This window comes from Nilaparvata lugens, chromosome 3 (assembly GCF_014356525.2).
Source record: "Nilaparvata lugens isolate BPH chromosome 3, ASM1435652v1, whole genome shotgun sequence".
Taxonomy (NCBI): domain Eukaryota; kingdom Metazoa; phylum Arthropoda; class Insecta; order Hemiptera; family Delphacidae; genus Nilaparvata; species Nilaparvata lugens.
The window spans coordinates 73,943,314-73,962,875 of NC_052506.1; the positions used below are offsets into that span (position 1 = coordinate 73,943,314).

Sequence of the window (19,562 nt, forward strand, 5' to 3'; positions counted from 1 at the left end):
TCTTCAAGTCATAAGTCCTGAACATCATATCCACTGAATTTTATTTTTAAGGAATCAATGTAATACACTTTCATGAATTGATTTATTCATGACCGTTAATGTTATTAATATTGCCTGTTTTCTATTAGAATCAGACGTTCCTCAAACATAGAAATGAGGATTTCGATCTTTGTATCTCGGAAGTATTACGTTACTTAGCATATTTTTATAATACATTGCTTGTATTTTACATTAATATTGATTCTATTCTAACAGATGTTTAGAGAAGAATCCAGAGAATCGTCCATTCATGGTTGAAATACTAGAGCATCCATTCCTTACAAATCTACCAGAGAATGACTACCATGTAAGTTGAAATTCATTTATATAAAATTACAGTGATTATTAATGTTAAAACAATGAAAAATCGTTATTGCAGAAACCATTGCTAATTTTTACTTGAAATCCAATAGAAGAATTCAACAACGTTGCATTTTTACGTGTCTAGCTCCTTTATTTCTTTGTTTGAAACGAGTGAGATTAGTTCCATAATTATTCTTTGTAAGGTATCATCAATAACTATTTTGATTTCTTTTTCAGCTGACTTGTGAAATCAAAAGTTTGATATCGTGTATAACACCAGAAATAGTTTCTACCAGGAAGCCAGAGCGGCAGATAAGGAAAGGACTTCTGCAAGTGAGTAACTCGAATCTCATACTTTTGAAAATGTTCTTGATAGTAAACAATAGACTATTCTGAATTCTTCATCTACCACCGTTCTTGAATAGTCAAATATTATTGTTATATTAAGTAATTATTAATATAATGAAAATATTTTTATGATGAAATTTTATTATTTTGTTTAGGACAGAGGAGAAGAGCCAAAAATACTGAGAGTTGAAGATCTGGCGGCTCTCGACGGCATCACCGAGGACTCAATTTTGGTCGAACTTGAGGAGCGTTCAAAGACCGGAAAGGATTATACATTTGTCGGGGACGTACTTATGTATCTGAATCCTAATGAAGAGAGGAATATCTATGATCCAGAGGTAACTACAGTTAAACATTCATATTTTAACGTATATTTTGATTTAATAAACTAATTATAAAATTAATTTATTTTAGTAGGGGTACTATCAACAATGTTTGACTAAATCAGCTTAATAGAGTTATTTGATAATTTTTTCATTTGACAAGTCAGCCTCAAGCAAAAATAAAAGTACACAAAATAACATGAAATATAGCAGAAAATGTAGGTTTTAGTCCAGTAACTTAAGTTAGTTTCTTTTATTCAAGAATTTAACTTCTCCATTACCAAGTTAAACTCCATCCATGATTGGAGCATTGGCGAAAAAATGTATCCAATAATAACTGTATTGTACTTTTAAAATAAGATTCAATATAGATCCTAAATTAGCAGAATCTGTTCATTCTGATGGGAAGACTAATCAAGTAACTTCAGTTTTCACTTGAAGAAAACTCAAGTCTCAACTTCTCCTCTAAAAGTCAACTTAGAAATGTCTTCACCTTATTTAAACATAATTTGGATAATTCAAGTGTATTACAAGACTCAAATGAGACTAGGCACACTTTAATCAATTAAGACAAGTCAGAACAATAAAAAAATACTCTATAAATGTGAGTAGCGTCGTATCTATCAATTGGGTAATTAGACTGCTGGTGTCTTAATTTGTCTTGTCTTAGATGGAATCTCAGTTCATGTGGTTCCAAAGGTTTTTGATTCCATTGGAATAAAAGTATTGAACAGTTTATTGAAATTTATTTTTATACCAGGTTCCTGGTTTTGTAATAGTTTGTACAGAACTGGTTTACCTATTTCAGATGCAAACCAAGTACCAGTTCAAGTCCAGATCGGATAATGCGCCTCACATATTCTGTGTGGCAGACAGTGCATATCAAGACATGCTGCATCACGACGAGCCGCAACACATTGTGCTGGCCGGTGAAACCATGTCGGGCAAAACCACTCAATGCAAGCATCTCGTCAAACACCTTCTCTACCTCGGATTGGTAATAATCATTATATTCCAATATAACTAGTAGTTCTGTGAACAATAGAACTCGCGCTCAGTAAGTTAAATTGACTTGTTGTTATGTTTCTCAAAAATTAATAAATAATTTATCAATATAAAATGCCTAGAAAAAACCTAAATAAGCATAGAGCTTTCTGTCCTATTGTACCGTGACGTGTTGTCCCGGAATGTCAGTGTGAGCGCTGTTATCAGGTCTGGCTGCAACTGTCTACAACGTTGATGGAAAGATACAATTTTCAAGATGTTCGATGTTTTTGAACTTGTAATATTATTATAGTCCACTAGACAGCTGATTTATGATGAATAATTCTATAGTCTGATTTTCACGGTAATATTGGCGTATGAAGGTGGCTCCTTTTTCCTTTTATATTATCCTTGAAATGCAAAATTTCCAAAAACCTTGTATATACGTCGACGCGCAATTTAAAAAGGAACATACCTGTCAAATTTCATGAAAATCTATTACCGCGTTTCGCCGTTAAAGCGCAACATATAAACATTTAAACATTAAGAGAAATGTCAAACCGTCGACTTGAATCTTAGACCTCACTTTGCTCGGTCAATAAACATACTTTCCAAGAAAAAAATTGATAAAATGTTCAGAGAATATTGTGATAATGATTATAGGTCTATATAAAACACAATATTCCACCAATTCATCATGTTGATGAATAATAATAAAATGACCACCGGTATGCCAAATTGTGACTACAGTCTGAACGCTTTCATTCATTGATAGACTATTTGAGATATTTGGACAAAGCACAAAAGTTCACATCTTTCTATCAAGTACCTTATGAAAAATAAAATGACTAGCGATATGCAAAGTTGTGACTGCAATCTGAACGCTACACAGAAACAAACGTCTAACCCTTTTGGCTAATTTATAATAATAACTTTGGTGACACAAAAATAATAATAATTACAATAGCCTGCTTTTTTATAATATTTTATTGAATTTTTAAATATTTTGATAGTATTGTATTGTAATGTTTCCTGACTTATATTTATTATTAAGTATATTTGAATATGACTTTTTATGTGTATGTTTGTATTCTAAAGCTTTACTGCATATTGACACTGCCTATTGCGATTAATTTTGTTCAACGGCAATAAAGAATTCTTATTCTTATTCTTAAACAATTTTTTTAAACAATGCCTGATGGTTTTACTTTAACTTGTCCTCACGTAATACTGATTACATTATAAAATTGGGACTGATTGTATGGCAACTCGTGCGTTCAATAGTTGAGCATGATGTAGTTGATGATGAGTTGGTGATGGGCATGAAGATAAAATTATAGTTTATTCTCCACCACAGTCCATTGAATGGGGACCGGGGGATTGTAAAATTTTACTTCACCCATAATATGGTGCTCTGGGGTGACTAAGGTATGATCAACTTATCATAGCGTTTAAACCTCAAAAGAACTATGTCAAATGTTTAAAAGTATGTTCTTGAACATATTCTTAGGTAGTATAAGGTTTTTGTGGTAGATGCTTCAATTTTAAAATAAACAGAGTTTTGCTATCTATATAAGGTGGGAGAAGGTTTGAGAGCCGTGATTCCGCATGTATAGGATATTCGTTATGTTTATTCAGTCGATGTTGAGAAAGATTTATATAATTTGTTTCTTGTGTTTCAATTTTAGATTGTGAAAGCGTTATTGAACATTAATGTAGGTGGATAAACTTCTTCGTGAATCATCTGAAATACTCAGTGTGCATGCACCAAGAGATTGATTAACTTGAATAAATATCCATTGAATCTACTTAACACTGAAATTTGGAAACACTAACCGAAAATTATTTGCAATTAAAATGATAACTATGTTTAAAATTGTAGAGCCCGAACAAAGTAGGTGAGAAGATTGAGCAAGCCATTAAAACGATCCACGCATTCGGCAATGCTGCGACTGCATTCAATCCAGATTCGACGAGGCACATCGTGCAGACGCAAATCACCTACTCAAGCAGCGGAAAGGTCAGCGGCGCCATTTTCTGGCTCTATCAGCTGGACAAGTGGAGGATAACTGGCAATAGGTTTGTTCCAACTCCATTCTACACTAATATTATATGATGGAGTACTACCAGAATCTACGACTTATTTATTGACGACTCTTTCCTAGTGAGGATAGTACTATGTTTTCCCCCTGACCATATACTAATAATATATATTTTTCCAAAGAAAAACATATCAGGTACCGGGTAGCTCCTGCTACTTCACTTTAGTAGAGCAGACGCCTCTAAATATAATTTTTCATGAGTCCGAAAATCGAGAACCACCTGATGCTGTAGGTCCACTCATCTCTCATTACGTAATACGTACAAGACTAGAGCTCATGTGGGCATCAACCTCACAACCTCGACAAAGAATTATAAAAATTCTTGCTATTATACAGTAGCAGAACTTGAACTGTACAGTATTTGCTAATTCAAAAGCAATATGGGTGGATGAATAATAATTTTTGTATGGTTCAACTATTCTCAGGTTTAGTATAAAAAATGTGATCAATGTTATTAAAGTTGAGAGGCTAAGAAGATGCAAACTAGCAACCAATGTAACCATTGAAATCGTAAATCACAATTAAACGTATTTATGAGTTTATCTATCATTCATAGTTATATCTAAATTTAAAATGTATTAGATTCGATCATTCAAAATATTGATAACTCTATTATTTCAGGACTCAGCAGAAAGCCACGTTCCACATATTCTACTACTTCTATGACTACTTGGTAGCAAATAACTTGTTGGATAAATATAAACTCGAGCCTGGCAGAAAATATAACTTTTTACACACTTTGGGAAATGACGACAGTGAAATAAAGAGTGCCGAAGGGCCCAGAGAGAACACAGCTGATAATGTTGATAAGTTCAAGGAGATTAAATCTTACTTGGAAAAGATGGAGTTTGATGAGGCCCACATAGAAACCATATTTCGATCATTGGCCGCCATCTTGCTTCTTGGAGAAGTCCGCTTCCAGGATCACGAGGATGGCAAGGCTGATATAAAGAATCCTGAAATATCGTCAAAAGGTGAGAGCTTGAATTAAGGAATTGGATACAATGCTTTTTCCATTAGCTTTGATAGCATTACTAAGGAGCTGAAAAGAAGTCTATAAGTAGGTAAGCCTATACAGAAAGATACTCCGGTTCCTTCAAACGATATAAAAAAAGATATTCCTTCAAACTTAATTTGGGAGTCTTTAAAAAATTTCCCAAGACTGATTTATCTCAAATGTTGTGCAATAGTATATTCTTAGATCTAGAAATTTTAATTCAGCAAGTAAAATTTAATTTTTACAACATGTCGAGGCGACATGTTGAGGAGGCCAAAGTTCAGTAAGTAAAATGTAATAAAACCTCAATGAAAATCATGTAATGTAGGACTCTAAATAAAAGTACAGTTAATATTGAAAACTTAAATCGATAATAAATTCTATACTCTGTTTAATGAATGGTTTAAAAAACGAGATCCTATACATCAGAATAATAAATAAGAATACTAGATATATTATATTTGACAAGTGAAGAAAATAATTATGATAAAGTTGACTTGTTTCAACTGAATTTGAATAGATCGTCCACGCTCTATAAAAAAATTGAATAACGGAACAGAAATTGATAATAATGAGAATTAAAATTGTAATTAGCTTTAATATTTCAAAAGTGTTTTACAAAATAACTTACCATTTTTTCAAAGCTGCTGAACTACTGAGGCTTGACGAGAAGAAATTCAATTGGGCCCTCTGCAACTATTGCGTTATTCTGAAAGGCCAGGCCGTCAGACGCAAGCATACCAAGAACGAAGCTGAAGAGGCCAGGAATGTGTTGGCAGCCGGTATTTACTATCGACTCTTTGACTGGCTCGTCAATGTCATCAATTTGAAACTATCATTCTCAAGAGCCGTCTTGTGAGTAGTTCGTCTGAAAATATTTAAAAATTTAATTTGGATGAAAATAGCTTAATATACTGAAACTAATTGGAAAACAAAATGTTAGAAGAGTTGAAATCTTTGGAAGAGTTTACATATGGAACAAAAATGCGTTCTATTGAAATTAATAGTAATATAATTTTAAAGAATTTTTAAAATTTGTAATGATTTATTATTTGTTTTCAAATTTTCAATTTTGTCGTTCAATAATGGAGTTTGTTCGTGTAGTTGTAGTGTGATTCCTACATGAGTAGGCCTATACCATTATTTGTGCGATTTGTGAGGGTAATGAGATAAAAACGACTATACGATTTAATATCAATGCACTTAGCGGGATTCAAACCTACTACTGTTTCTCTGCTAGGTACTATTTTGGTATCAGCCTATCACAGTTTGAAAAGCGCCTGGGCCACCCACCGCCTTCCATGAAAACCTAAAAGTAATATAAACTCATCACAAATTGTAATTTGTAAATTGTAACTCATCGCAAACTTCTTTAAATTGGAAAAAAAAATTATAGGCTTCTGACCCAGAATCAAAAATTGAAGGACATGAACATTTGAGGACAAGAACAACATTGCTCGTTTTATTATTTTGTATTTGACATGAATTTTTTACTACAGTATCTATACAGTATTACTACAGTCAAAATTAATAAAACCATAGACATTAGTGGATGGACATACAAGGATTTAGTGTTTTATCTTATAAGGTGAGTTGACGCTCTTTTCACGTTTCAGTGGTGATAAATACTACACAACTGTTCTGGACCTATTCGGATTTGAATGCTACCAGAAAAATGGCCTTGAACAACTCTTTGTCAACACTATGAATGAGCAGTTACAATATTTTTTCAATCAACGAGTATTTGTGAGTGAAATGGTGAGTTGAAGATGTTTTTTATCTGAATTTGATACCGATATTAATACTTTTTATAGATGATAAATATGTTCAATTTTTATATCCATTGATATAAAGTAATGATGAATAATTGAGAAGTAATCGGGTAATTATAATAATTGTAAGATGTACATATTTTTTATATCAGGACTTATCAAGAGTGGGTTACTCTCCATTGGAGCAAAAAATGTAAGGGTTCCAGCTATCCAATTTATTATGAAGAGAAATTTTATTGCTTAATGGCCTTATACCTTAGATAAATTAGCTTATATGAGTTTAAGTTTATACTATTGTGATCCCACACTAACAATACTCTTGAATGCTTTAATAATAAACTTATTGCTCAAAAAAAAAATTCAAACCAATCTTGGTTAATCAATTATTGTTGTTATTTTTACAGCAAGAACAAGAGGAAGAAGACATATCTTTGGCACCATTGCAGTATTATGACAACAAGCCGACCGTAGATGAGTTGATGATGAAGCCCGATGGCTTGATGTACATGGTGGACGAAGCAAGTCGCAGCCCTCTTGGCTCCGAATTTATTATAGGTAAATAACACTTGGGATAACATTGTTTAGTCAATTTTTCGGAGCTAGTATTGATGAATAACTGCCAAATGAAAAGGCTCGACACACATGTTTTGTGGCGAGAACACAATGCCTAAAAATTTACTACATAAAGCAGCTTCATAATGAATTGTAAGAGAAGGCTACAAAAAAAGATGGATTATTTTTACAATGCCTCTTACTGTTCTCTAATAAAAAATATTTCAGCTTTCAAGTAACAAATTAATGCTTTTCAGACTAGCTCTCAAGTTAAGTTTAGACAGAAAATTGTAACATTTTAGAATACTATTCTTCTATTTAAGATTTTTGAGAACTGATTAGATTATTGAATTTAAAATCTATTGCTACTAGTCATAATAGTACTCACACTGAACAGCTCTTATTAGTTTTCTCAATTTGATGAATCAGACTTGGAACATTGATCCATTTTATTCAAGAATAATTGAAGGATCTCACTGAATATGTTGAAACATTTAGTTCCGAGATCCTCTCTGAAAAATTACCACCTCCGTTCACTTGTACTGTATTCATATAAAGTTCTATAGCCAAGTACATAAGTAAAATAAGCCGTAATCAATTTATTTCAAATCAAAATTGTAATAACATAAAATATTTACCTAAAATTGAAATATAATTTGAGTTTTGAATGGAGGGAGTTGGGTTTCATTATATAGCTAATTTAGTTATTTAATTGTTTCTCAAAAACATACAGATCTGTAAAATCCAATGTTGTGGATAATAATTCAGCATTAATGTGCTAAAAATTTGATGGGTTTATATTGATTATCAATTTTGATTTTTCAGAAACACTCACCAATAAACCAAAAGGCCCCAGGGTGAAAATGTCAACGACCAAAGATTTCTGTGTGGCCCATTACACAGGAAAAGTGATGTACGAGACAAACAGAATGGCAGAGAAGAACAGAGATTTCCTGCCACCTGAGATGATCGAGACGATGCGACTGTCGTCGGACATGGTGATCAAGCAGCTGTTCACCAATCAGCTGACGAAGAGTGGCAACCTCACCTTCTCGTCCGACCAGACTGTGTCGGTGACCAGTGGCCGCAAAAAGCGCTGGGGAGCTGCCCTTGTCGCCGAGTCCGATCATGGCAGGGTCAGTCATCTGCTAACAATACATTTCAAATATAGAATTAGGGCCAAACAAAATAATTCTAATCAAATACATGTTTCGAGAATCACTTCAATCATGGGAGGTGATGTTGGAGTTCCTGTTTGCTTCAAATAGAAGTGATAATCTTATACTAAGGCCCGGTTGCACAAAAGCCTGTTGCATAGAAGCCTTCTTTTCAAAAACGCTTTCTCTCATTGATTATCGTGGAATTTAATCATGATGAAATTTAACAGGCTTTTGTGCAACCGAGCCTAAGTGCCGTTTGCATAGTGAAAGCTGCAACTAATTTGAATCAGCTGGTTTAATCTCAGTATAACTAGTAGTTCTATGAACAGTAGACCTCGCGCAGTTATAAACCGCAGCCTCATCTTATACTGTCCATCAGAGTAAATCCTGTCTGTATGTCGTGTCGGCGAGATATCGGTGTGAAAACGGCTAATGGCTGTTGGGGTTGGTGTATCAAAAATGATAACATCAAAAGCTAATCTCCTTCAAGACATACTGTCAACAGGACAGCCTGAGTTCAAAGCAGAGAAAGTTCGAGAGACAATACTATGTTATTTTAGTTATTAATTGCATGCGCTATTGCACGCAATCAATAGTTAATTTATTTATTTATTCACAATGGAGACAACGGGTTTCCCCAAATATGTCTCCTTAACAATAAAAATTGTACAGATACAAAAGAAAAAAGAAAAATAATACGAAATTATGCAATAATAAATAATACAAACAACGAAAATACCACCTAATTCAAAAATGAAAAATACAAAGATTTCAAATACTTATGAAAAAAGTAAAAATAAAACAAATTGAGAATTCAAAATTCCAAAACTTATAAAAATTAAAGAATATAATAACAAACAATGAACAAAAATTTTATCAATAGAATAAATAACATTTATAACTGAACGACGTCCCAAACCATATGCACATCCACACTGATACACCAACTATTTATTCGATCAGATCATGCTTACACAAGATTTAATTATTATCATAATAACGCTTTCCGGAATTTAGCGCGAGAAAACCAGAAAACATCTAGGCGTCCAGACAAGCTGTTATAAGTTCTTTGCATCCTATTTGATAGTGCATAAAAATTGCATTCAATGAGGCATGCAATTTAAAGTCTACACAGCTGCGGATTTTTCATCAAGTTACATTGAGATATTATTGAATTATTGCATGCGTCATGGCATGCGATTTATAATAAACTCGACAGCTGATTTATGATGAATAATTCTATAGTCTGATTTTTACTCTAATATTGGCGTATGAAGGTGGCTCCTTTTTCCTTTTATATTATCCTTGAAATGCAAAATTTCCAAAAACCTTGTATATAGCCTACGTCGACGCGCAATTTAAAAAGGAACATACCTGTCAAATTTCATGAAAATCTATTACCGCGTTTCGCCGTAAATGCGCAACATATGAACATATAAACATATAAACATATAAACATTTAAACATTAAGAGAAATGCCAAACCGTCGACTTGAATCTTAGACCTCAATTCGCTCGGTCAACTAACATTATAACAAACAAAACTTAACCCCGGTTGCACATAATCCTGTCAAATATCAACAGTGATTAAAATTTAACAGGCTTTTGTGCAACAGGGCATTAACTTGGATTTGATCGAGTTCAAACGGAGATTCCGTTTCAAACAGTCCTAAATCAACAAAGTTGATCAAAATTAAGCTGGATTTGCACACAACAGTGACAATGAACAGTGACAATATAATTTCCATGAGTTCTCATTGGACTATTTCCACTCAGCCCGGCCGAGTATAAATACTATCATTTGAACTTATCATATCACTGAATCATATTTTCACTGTTCACTGTCACCGTTGTGTGTGCGAATTAGCTTTATTAAACTTTTAGATTTTGAATATTACAACTTTATTTGAGTCCTTACACGTGACTAACTAAATGTTAATGATATTATAATATGCTATTAAATCATATAGTGAGGTGAATATTCATGGTGGAATATTGTATCCTCCATATTAGTTCAACTATTTCATCATTCAAGGACTCGTTTTTTCACGGCTTGTTATATTCATAAAAATAATAACTGGAATTGTAATTTGATGATACAACTACTGTTTCGCCCGATTTGACGGAGTAATTGTAAGTCAAAGAGGACTTCAAGTTATTTTGTGCGCATTTATGATCATTAATCATTGAGTTTATCTCATCTATTTATGTGACAAATGATACTAGCAGACTATAACTTCAATCTAATACTAAATTAAAAATTTCAAGATTTTCAACTTACTCAAATTTGAATTTTAGATGTTATTCCAATGTAACCTACTCGATGTAATGAATGTGTGATGTTTTGTAGAAATTCAACACGGAATCGAAGGGAGAGTACTCACAGACACGACGCATGCGCACTGCGGCGGCGACTTTCCGCGCATCCAGCCTGGAGGTGCTTCGCAGCCTGGGTATGGGCCCCGAACAGGGCAGCATCCACTTTGTGCGCTGTCTGCGCTCCAACCTGACCGGCGCCCCCCGCCACTTCCAGGCCGAGGTTGTCAGGCAGCAGTTGCGCGCTCTGGCCATCGTAGACACGGCCCGCGCACGCCAGAAGGGCTACTCTTGTCGCATCTCCTTCCCCGACTTCATCCGTAGGTGAGGCTCGCTAAACAACATTTCAAATTTATTCAATTACAAATGAAACTAATGTAATGGTAGATAAAATACTTGAGCAATCAAATCAAATAAATAGTTATTCACGAAATAATATACACCTACAGTTACAATTAAAATATTTTGAATAAGTTATTCCCCAAAACACAGTCTGGGCGTGTGATATAGTTGTGTTATTGGATAATCCTTGTTTTATTTTTTTCTTACAAAATTGGGAGATTATACAGTCCAAAAAGGATGTTTCTTCCACTTTTCAAGTTTTCAGTGCGAACACAAACACAAACAGAATTTTTACTAACTAAAATTGTTAGAGTGAGTTAAAGGTTACTAGATTCAAGTTTATCTATGTGTAATGTTTTTTGACTGTGATTATTACTCAATGTATGATAATTGCTTTGTACATCAAATACTTGAAACTATTAATGGAAATTAATGAATGAATGAATTTATTTCATTTTATTTCACGTACCTACTGTGACGTTTTTAATATTCTAGAAACTCAATATTCTAGGAACTCAACTGGAAAAGTCAAACGAAAAATGTTACCCTCTGACATTTATGGAAGATAGGTAACATTTATGATAATAAATTATGTGAGACACGAAGAAGGTGTCTAGTGATCTGTGCCACACATTTGTGTGTTAAAAATAATATTAAAATTGCTATTTTTTGGCGACAATTCTACATTTTTCCTATTTTTGCTTCCAGATACAAATTCTTGGCTTTCGACTTTGATGAAAATGTTGACGTATCACGTGATAACTGTCGATTGCTTCTTGTTCGTCTAAAGATGGAAGGATGGACTATTGGAAAAACAAAAGTATTTTTGAAGTACTATAATGAAGAATACTTATCGAGGTATGAACATTTTTCTATAATTCAAGTTTAATAGTAAATATAGTTCGTTTTTAAGTGCACCGAGAAACTTCCATGTTGATAGAATCAGTATGTTTTTCTCGGTTGAAAGACCAAAACGGTAATCAACTGAAGAAGACAATTAAAAATACCGTGGAGATCAGAATCCCTATACTTCTATACTTTACACTCAATGAGCATACCTCAAGTCTGTAATACTTTTCTAGAAGTTGAGTAATTCTGAATGGTTGAATAAATAAATAGATAATTCTATACATTACACTCAGTCATCTAGTAAAAATTGACTATGTAAAACTACTTGAACAATTATACAGTAAATAAGTTTAAGTGAGTAAAATTACTATCTATTAGTAAAGTAATAATTCTTAAACACTTAATTGAATTAAAATATTAGAAAATGAAATCATGTTCAACACCTAACACCAATACCAAACACCTAGTGCAGTGTAACACCCTAACACCTATCTCAGTACTTAGGCTGAAAAAAAAGATTCTCCACATTGTGTTGGAAGAACTCCCAATATTAATAAACTCCCCCTTTACTAATAGATAGTAATTTTACTCACTTAAACTGATTCACTGTATAATTGTTCAAGTAGTTTTACATAGTTATATTAGTACAGAATGAAATAATAAGTAATCAGGCAGTGTTATTTCAATTTCAAGTAGTTTTACATAGTTATATTAGTACAGAATGAAATAATAAGTAATCATGCAGTGTTATTTCAATAACAAGACGCGTGTCAATCAGTATTATTATTAATACTGTTTTTGGGGAGTCCGATCTCACTAGGCATCAAACCTGCATCCTTGTAGAAACCAATCTGAAAAAACAAACCAATTCAATATTACAAGTGCTTGTTATGTCAGGAATTTATTATAAGATTCGATGTTTGAAGTCCAGTTTAATGAGGATGATAAATTTTGAGATGTTACTTTAAAGATTATACGAGATTAAATGGATCTATTTAGTGATCTAGTGATAAATGGACTTAAATTCCAGTTAGTGATGACTGTGAATGTTGAAATGTGCAGGTTGTACGAGACCCAAGTGAAGAAAATAGTGAAAGTGCAGTGCATGATGCGAGCCTTCTTAGCCAAGAGGAACTTCGCGACCAAGCTGAAGAAGTTCAAGTCGCAGGACTCGACGGCGACCGAGCCGATCGACAAGGAGGCCGGTAATGTCGATAAAGTAGAAGAGGAGGGAGATGAGGGGGCGGAGGCTGAAGCCACTCAGCAAAATGACGAGGAGGCCCTAGAGGCAATGAGTCAGTCTGATGGAGAAAACTGAAAAATACAGTTTTCAATTCATCGCATTGCTGGCGTAATAGGTCTTGGTAGTTTGAATAGTCAGAAACCGAAATATCCTTCTATTTTACCAAAGATATATCTTGAAAGTTACTTGACACTTTCGTTATAAACTTAAACACCACAGTATAACTAATCATTCAAAATGAGCTTTAAGAATATATTTTTCAAACTTTTATAAATGAGAGATTTATAAGTTATTTTGGTTGTGATCGACTTCATTTGAAGTTTTGAACATAAAAATTTAATCGGCTATTGGAATTTTAATCATGAAAAATAGGAAAAGAGCTTCTTCAATAATTACTTATAGAATCATCCTATTATACATACAATTTCAAATGTTTTCTTCATATATCTATTTGTCTCAAGCGAAGTTCAAGAAGGAGTTTACTTATAAATTGAATAATTTTGAAAATTGTTAAAGCACCTTAATGGTCAGTTTCCGGGAAATGTGAATAGTTGAATTGTAGGTACTGTAGTTGCAACACATAATTGAAGGTGGAATAAGATTCATAATAATAGAAGCTTCCTGATGACTTTTATAGAAAAGAAAAACTTTTCATATTAGTTTTCACAAATAAATATATTTCATAGCTTAGTTCAAGCTTCACAATCCATAAAAATATATGTTTGAAGTCCCTCTTCTTATTGTGTGATTTCAGAAAAATTAATATTGGAGAATGGTATATCCAAGATCTGTTAACGGTTGATATTCGTGAAAATTGTATTCTATTGTTGATTTGAAAGATTATCAGAATAAACTGGATAAATAGTGGAAATTTTGTCTCGTTTTATTGAAATTGGAGTAAGCATTCTTTATCATATTGAGCTCGAAAACGTACCAATTATTTTTATTTTATTCACATCACTCAATTCCAATGGAATATGGTTTTCTACGAATATGAACAGCTTGTGATTTTGGATTTCAATTTTCCTTCAGTAATGTTTTATACAATTATGTAACGATTCAGTATGATAAAAAATACTTGCTGCAATTTAACAAACCCCTCCTCCAAAACTGTGGAAAATGTAAAAATTAGCTAATTTATTAACAGATTTATGATCGTTGATAAGTAAAGTTTCAAGTTTTCATCAGAAGGTTCAAGGTTTTGGTTTTAAATTATCCGGTTTGGGATTTGATTATCTTCAACATAAGAAATATGGAAGGTTTCCATCCCAAAGAGAGCATAAAAAGTTATTCGAATAAAAATAGGTAATTGAACATTTCTTCAATGACTTATTTCTACATCATGGAGGTTATTCAAAATATGATTTTGGTAGGACAGTGGAAGATGGCAAAATCTATTCATAACCAAGGTTCATGATTCCTGATAAAGCCTCAACCTATTTTATAAACTGAAAACTATGTCTAAAACAAAAACTTCGAAAGTAAATGCAAGATCATCCAACTTAGGTGTTTACGGGAGTTGGATAATGTGGAATATTGGCAATTTCTATTTTTTTTAACTGTAGGGCAAAATCATTATTTTTATTTCAGCTAATAAAAATCGAAAACCTGCAAGGAAGAAGGAAGATATGTCACAAGACGAAGCTGCAGTCATCATTCAATCACGTTAGTATAGTCATTTCCACTATTAAAGAATTGTGAACATTTTAAAGAACAATCAATTAAAATTCTACTATTGTAAATAGAACATCACTAGTTAAACATTTATAGATTATTTATTTTGATAGAGGTGAACCTCGATAACTAAGATAGTTAAGTTGTATAAACATATCTACCATCATGTAAAACATATTATATAGCATTTGGCACTGGACCATTCAAATTCAACTTTTCAACTCGATAATATTATCAATCCGAAATATTTTTACAATATTTAAAATTTATGTACGTGGTAGTAAAAGTAATGTTGTGGTCATCAGTATTGATAAAAGGACTTGAAATTGTCACCACTCATTTATTTTTAAAATTAGATAATAGTTTCCTAGAGTGTAATAGATATAGATAATGAAGTAGCAACTTAGCAACTGGAACTAGCATTTCAAGTTTTTAAAGAATGAATGGTTTGACAATTTCAAGTCAACTTATTCAACCTGAGATCTTGTTAGAATTCGAATTCAGCTGAAGAAAAAATACTCAATACTCATGTATTTTGATGTGATTTGAGCAATATAAATCATTCCAAAATGAAATAAATTAATAAGCCTTTTGATGATTATTTTTCATGCGGTATTAGAAGTTTAAACGAAAATATTGCGGGAACAAATTTTTGTTTGGAATCCAGCTACTGTTAAAGAGTGGGAGAGTCGGGGAATTATATAGTCATTAGTAAGGTTATAGAATAAGCCCACAGATTTTGAACTCACCTGAAAAGCTTCTTTTAATATCTTCAATGATATTTAGTCGTATTAAGTGTCATCAATATGGATTTAGATCAATATAAATAGGAAACTTTAGAGATTTTAGTGATTACACAATAATGGATGTTTTGCTATTCCCTCTTCCCTGCCAAGAATGTGTGTTAGACTGCTTTTTGTTCAGAATATATTTTTAGATGAGTTTGAAACAAGTTTTGAAGAAGTTTAGAGTTGAAATTGAAAAGATAACCTAGCTACAAGTTATGAGTTTCTGACAAATCTTATCTGTTAACTTCATGTAAGTAACATGAGAAATGTAATATTTTCGATATTAGAGGAATACTTAGAACGTTTTGATGGGCTACATTTCCTAAACCGATGATCTCATTCTTCCTTTCAACATACGTTTACACCAATCACTGGAGATTGATCATTTACGAATCATTTATCAAGAGACTGATAAATCAAGGAGCATTTCAGTGTATTTAAGATTTAGGATATTATGAGAATCCATGAGATGTTTGACTTTCAATATCTGTTTTCCATTATAGAATACAGAGGATTCCAAGCAAGGAAGAAATATGGAAATAAAGTTGGAGGAGGAAGTAAGCTATTTCAATTGCTTATTAACACTGTTCCCAGTTGATAATAAAAATAAAACTTTATATTTTTGTAAAAGAATGTGCTATTTTTATAGAAATTGAATTATTTGTTTTGTTTATCATGAAGTACATATACTGATCATTCCTTGTTTTGAAAACCTGCATTTTCTCTCCAATATTCAAATGATATCGTTTTAAACAGTTAGTTCATCCTTTAATGATAAAATGTGTAAGCAGTATAGGCAATTTGCCAATTCATTAGGCTGCTGTACACTTTAAACTGTAGAAAATCTCAGAAAATTAGTAACTTATTTATTAGTAGAAGATTGATTGTTTGTATGATTCATAGATGGAATGAGTAAGTATTTGAGTGAATAATAACTTGGAAAGCTATTTCAAAACGTTAATGACAGTGTTGTCTTTTGGCTTTCATCAGTTTATTTTTTATTGGGTAATGTGGTTAGTTTTTAGTGTATTACTAGAGCCTCATATTTAAATACCGTAGTAGTGAAGATAGAGGATGTCGTATTTCAAATATATGCATACTTAGATGGTTTAGCAAAAGATTGTCAGTATTTTGGATAGAACAAACTTACTGCTTTTATAGAAGGAGTGACCCTCCAAATGTACTTTTTGAGGCATGTAATGAGGAGTTGAAAATTAGCGTTAAGATTTTGTCCAAGTAACTGGTTGAGTTCATTCAATCCCGTAGTGTTGTAACCTGAAAACGTAAAATTAATTCTGAATTCTGAAACTAAAACGTTTACTTGAATTTGGATCCAATTCCGCATATTATAATTTCATTTCAATTTGTTGAATATCTATTATTCTATTTTACTAGTTATTCAACTTAACATAACTGGAAATAAAAAATAATTTGATGAAAGAAGATTAAACTAAAAAATTAAGTGGAGATCAGTTTGCCTAGAAGTTGATGTATGTGACGTGCTGCTACAACTTGAGCTTTAAAATAAATAAACTTATGACATAGTAGATTATTTTTTCAGTGTCTAACAAAATGGATACAGCAACAAGACAGTTCATGAAACAGTTTTGTAAGAAATGGAAGTCCTCATCAATATTCCAAGTTTTGTTATTATATCGGGCAACAAAGTACCAAGAGCTTGTGTACTTTTCTCAGCAGGTAAGCCAGATTCTTGATAGGTACCGAGAAATACATATTATTGATTATTTCAAAATATATTGAGAGAGATAATGGAAATAATTTATTACAATGCCCTTTGCCTTAGCAGAGTATTATAACAATGGAATATTTATTCAATATAGCAATTTGCCAATACTAAGCTCTAAATTTCTATCAAATATTATTAAGCTTGAAATTACTATTCTTTGAAAGCTCTCTTCATCTAATGATTATTCTTTTTTGAATTGATTTATCGATGATGTTAAACAATTGCTTTCACTTTTGAAGATGAGTTTGTTTTATCATTCTCATAAAATATTTTTTCTTTCAAATACTTATTATAACAATAATACATCCCACGAAGAGGTTTACACGTTTAATTTTATATTACGTGCCCATACATGCACCTAACTTTTTCTAATTTTACCCAGTTTACAAAGTAGGTTCTAAACATATTCTGGGAAAATTTCAACTTCCTAACCTTCGTAGAAACAAAATATTGAAAATGTTAATGAATTGGTAAAATGTTCAATATGCCGCAATTTTATTTCTACGAATGTTAGGAAGCTGAAATTTCCCCAAAATATTTTTAGAACCTACTTTGTAAACTGCGTTAAATTCAAAATTATTTAATTTCCCAGAAATTGAAAATTTTAATGGATTGGTAAAATTTTTAATAGACCGCCATTTTGTTTCTACGAAGGTTAGGGGGCTGAAATTTCCCCAGAATATTTTTAGAACCTACTTTGTAGACTGTGTGAAATTTGAAAAAGTTCGGTGCATGAATGGAGAATTAATATAAAATTAAACGTGTAAACCTCTTCGTGGGACACGGTGTATATAATTTCTGAATGAATTTGTTTTCTTATGATGCGTTGTGTATTATTCTATTGTAACATATTCTTTAAATTAATTGCAATAATAATGTACACTTACTTAAAACCTTAAGTTTCTAAATTGAATATTAGAAGAGCTGAAACTATTTACTATTCTGTAGGTGTAGATGCAGAAAAATATGACAACTATTTTAATTGTAAATTAACTTTACGACCATCATAAGACCACTCACTATCTCAATTAATTAGGCTATACAAAATACAAAAATCTGGTGTGGTACACTCACACAACTTTCCTTGCTCATATTCGAAACTACGATCAGACTTTTGTATATGTGTATATATAATTGTTTTCAGAGTACTTTTTCCTTTGTGTAAATTGTGAAATTCAATGATTTTTTTAGTCGTCATTTTTTTTAAAGTCGTCAAAACAGCTGTTCTACAGATGAAATATCTCGACTATGTGTTCTTTTTATGAACTGCTCTACCTACCTACCTCATGCACGAGAAGGAGGTTACAAAGTCCATTTCTCAAGGATGGGGTGGACCCCCCATTAGTTTCCCAGAAAGGAGACTCATGCCAGTTAATAGAGCTGATAAATAACTATACAGAGTATGAATTTGAAAAAAATCGGTCAAGTTATTTTGAAAAAATCGTGAAAAACATGGTTTTTTAGTAATTATCCGCCATTTTTCTCAAGAATATTACGGAGCTCCTGCAATTTTCCAAGGAAAAAACTCATGTCATTTGATAGGACTTATGAATGAGAAAATACCATGGCTTACCCATGGCTTCAATTTGAAGAAAATCGTTAGAGCCGTTTTCGAGAAAAACCTGGTTTTTGGTCATTATCCGCCATTTTTCTCAAGAATATTACGGAGCTCATGGAATTTTCCCAGAAATGAGACTCATGCCAAGCAGTTGATAGTGCTTATGAATATCTATCCATGGTATGAATTTGAAGTAAATCGTTAAAGCAGTTTTCGAGAAAACGGTGAAAAACATGGATTTTTAGTCATTATCCACCATTTTTCTCAAGAATATTACGGAGCTCCTGAAATTTTCCCAGAAATGAAACTTATGCCAGTTGATAGGGCTTAAAAATAGCTATCCATGGTATAAATTTGAAGAAAATCGTTGGAGCCGTTTTCGAGAAAACCGTGAAAAACATGGTTTTTTAGTCATTTTCCGCCATTTTTCTCAAGAATATTACGGAGCTCCTGAAATTTTCCCAGA

General features: G+C 32.4%; 1 protein-coding gene across 4 annotated transcripts in view; it reads left to right on the top strand.

Annotated features, from left to right (window-relative positions):
* LOC111046882 (neither inactivation nor afterpotential protein C) overlaps positions 1-19,562 on the top strand; it is a 48,989-nt gene that overhangs the window by 20,602 nt on the left and 8,825 nt on the right. For 3 of the 4 annotated variants that reach the window (XM_022332522.2, XM_039424530.1, XM_039424532.1), the window contains 16 exons: positions 256-346; positions 580-675; positions 846-1,028; positions 1,822-2,010; positions 3,880-4,076; positions 4,721-5,073; positions 5,741-5,951; positions 6,713-6,854; positions 7,273-7,423; positions 8,246-8,556; positions 10,930-11,219; positions 11,946-12,095; positions 13,149-13,291; positions 14,920-14,994; positions 16,295-16,348; positions 17,353-17,489. In XM_022332522.2, coding sequence (XP_022188214.2) covers positions 256-346; positions 580-675; positions 846-1,028; positions 1,822-2,010; positions 3,880-4,076; positions 4,721-5,073; positions 5,741-5,951; positions 6,713-6,854; positions 7,273-7,423; positions 8,246-8,556; positions 10,930-11,219; positions 11,946-12,095; positions 13,149-13,291; positions 14,920-14,994; positions 16,295-16,348; positions 17,353-17,489 — 2,773 coding nt within the window. The remainder of the gene's footprint in view (positions 1-255; positions 347-579; positions 676-845; positions 1,029-1,821; positions 2,011-3,879; positions 4,077-4,720; positions 5,074-5,740; positions 5,952-6,712; positions 6,855-7,272; positions 7,424-8,245; positions 8,557-10,929; positions 11,220-11,945; positions 12,096-13,148; positions 13,292-14,919; positions 14,995-16,294; positions 16,349-17,352; positions 17,490-19,562) is intronic. The other variant, XM_039424531.1, reaches the window with a different exon arrangement.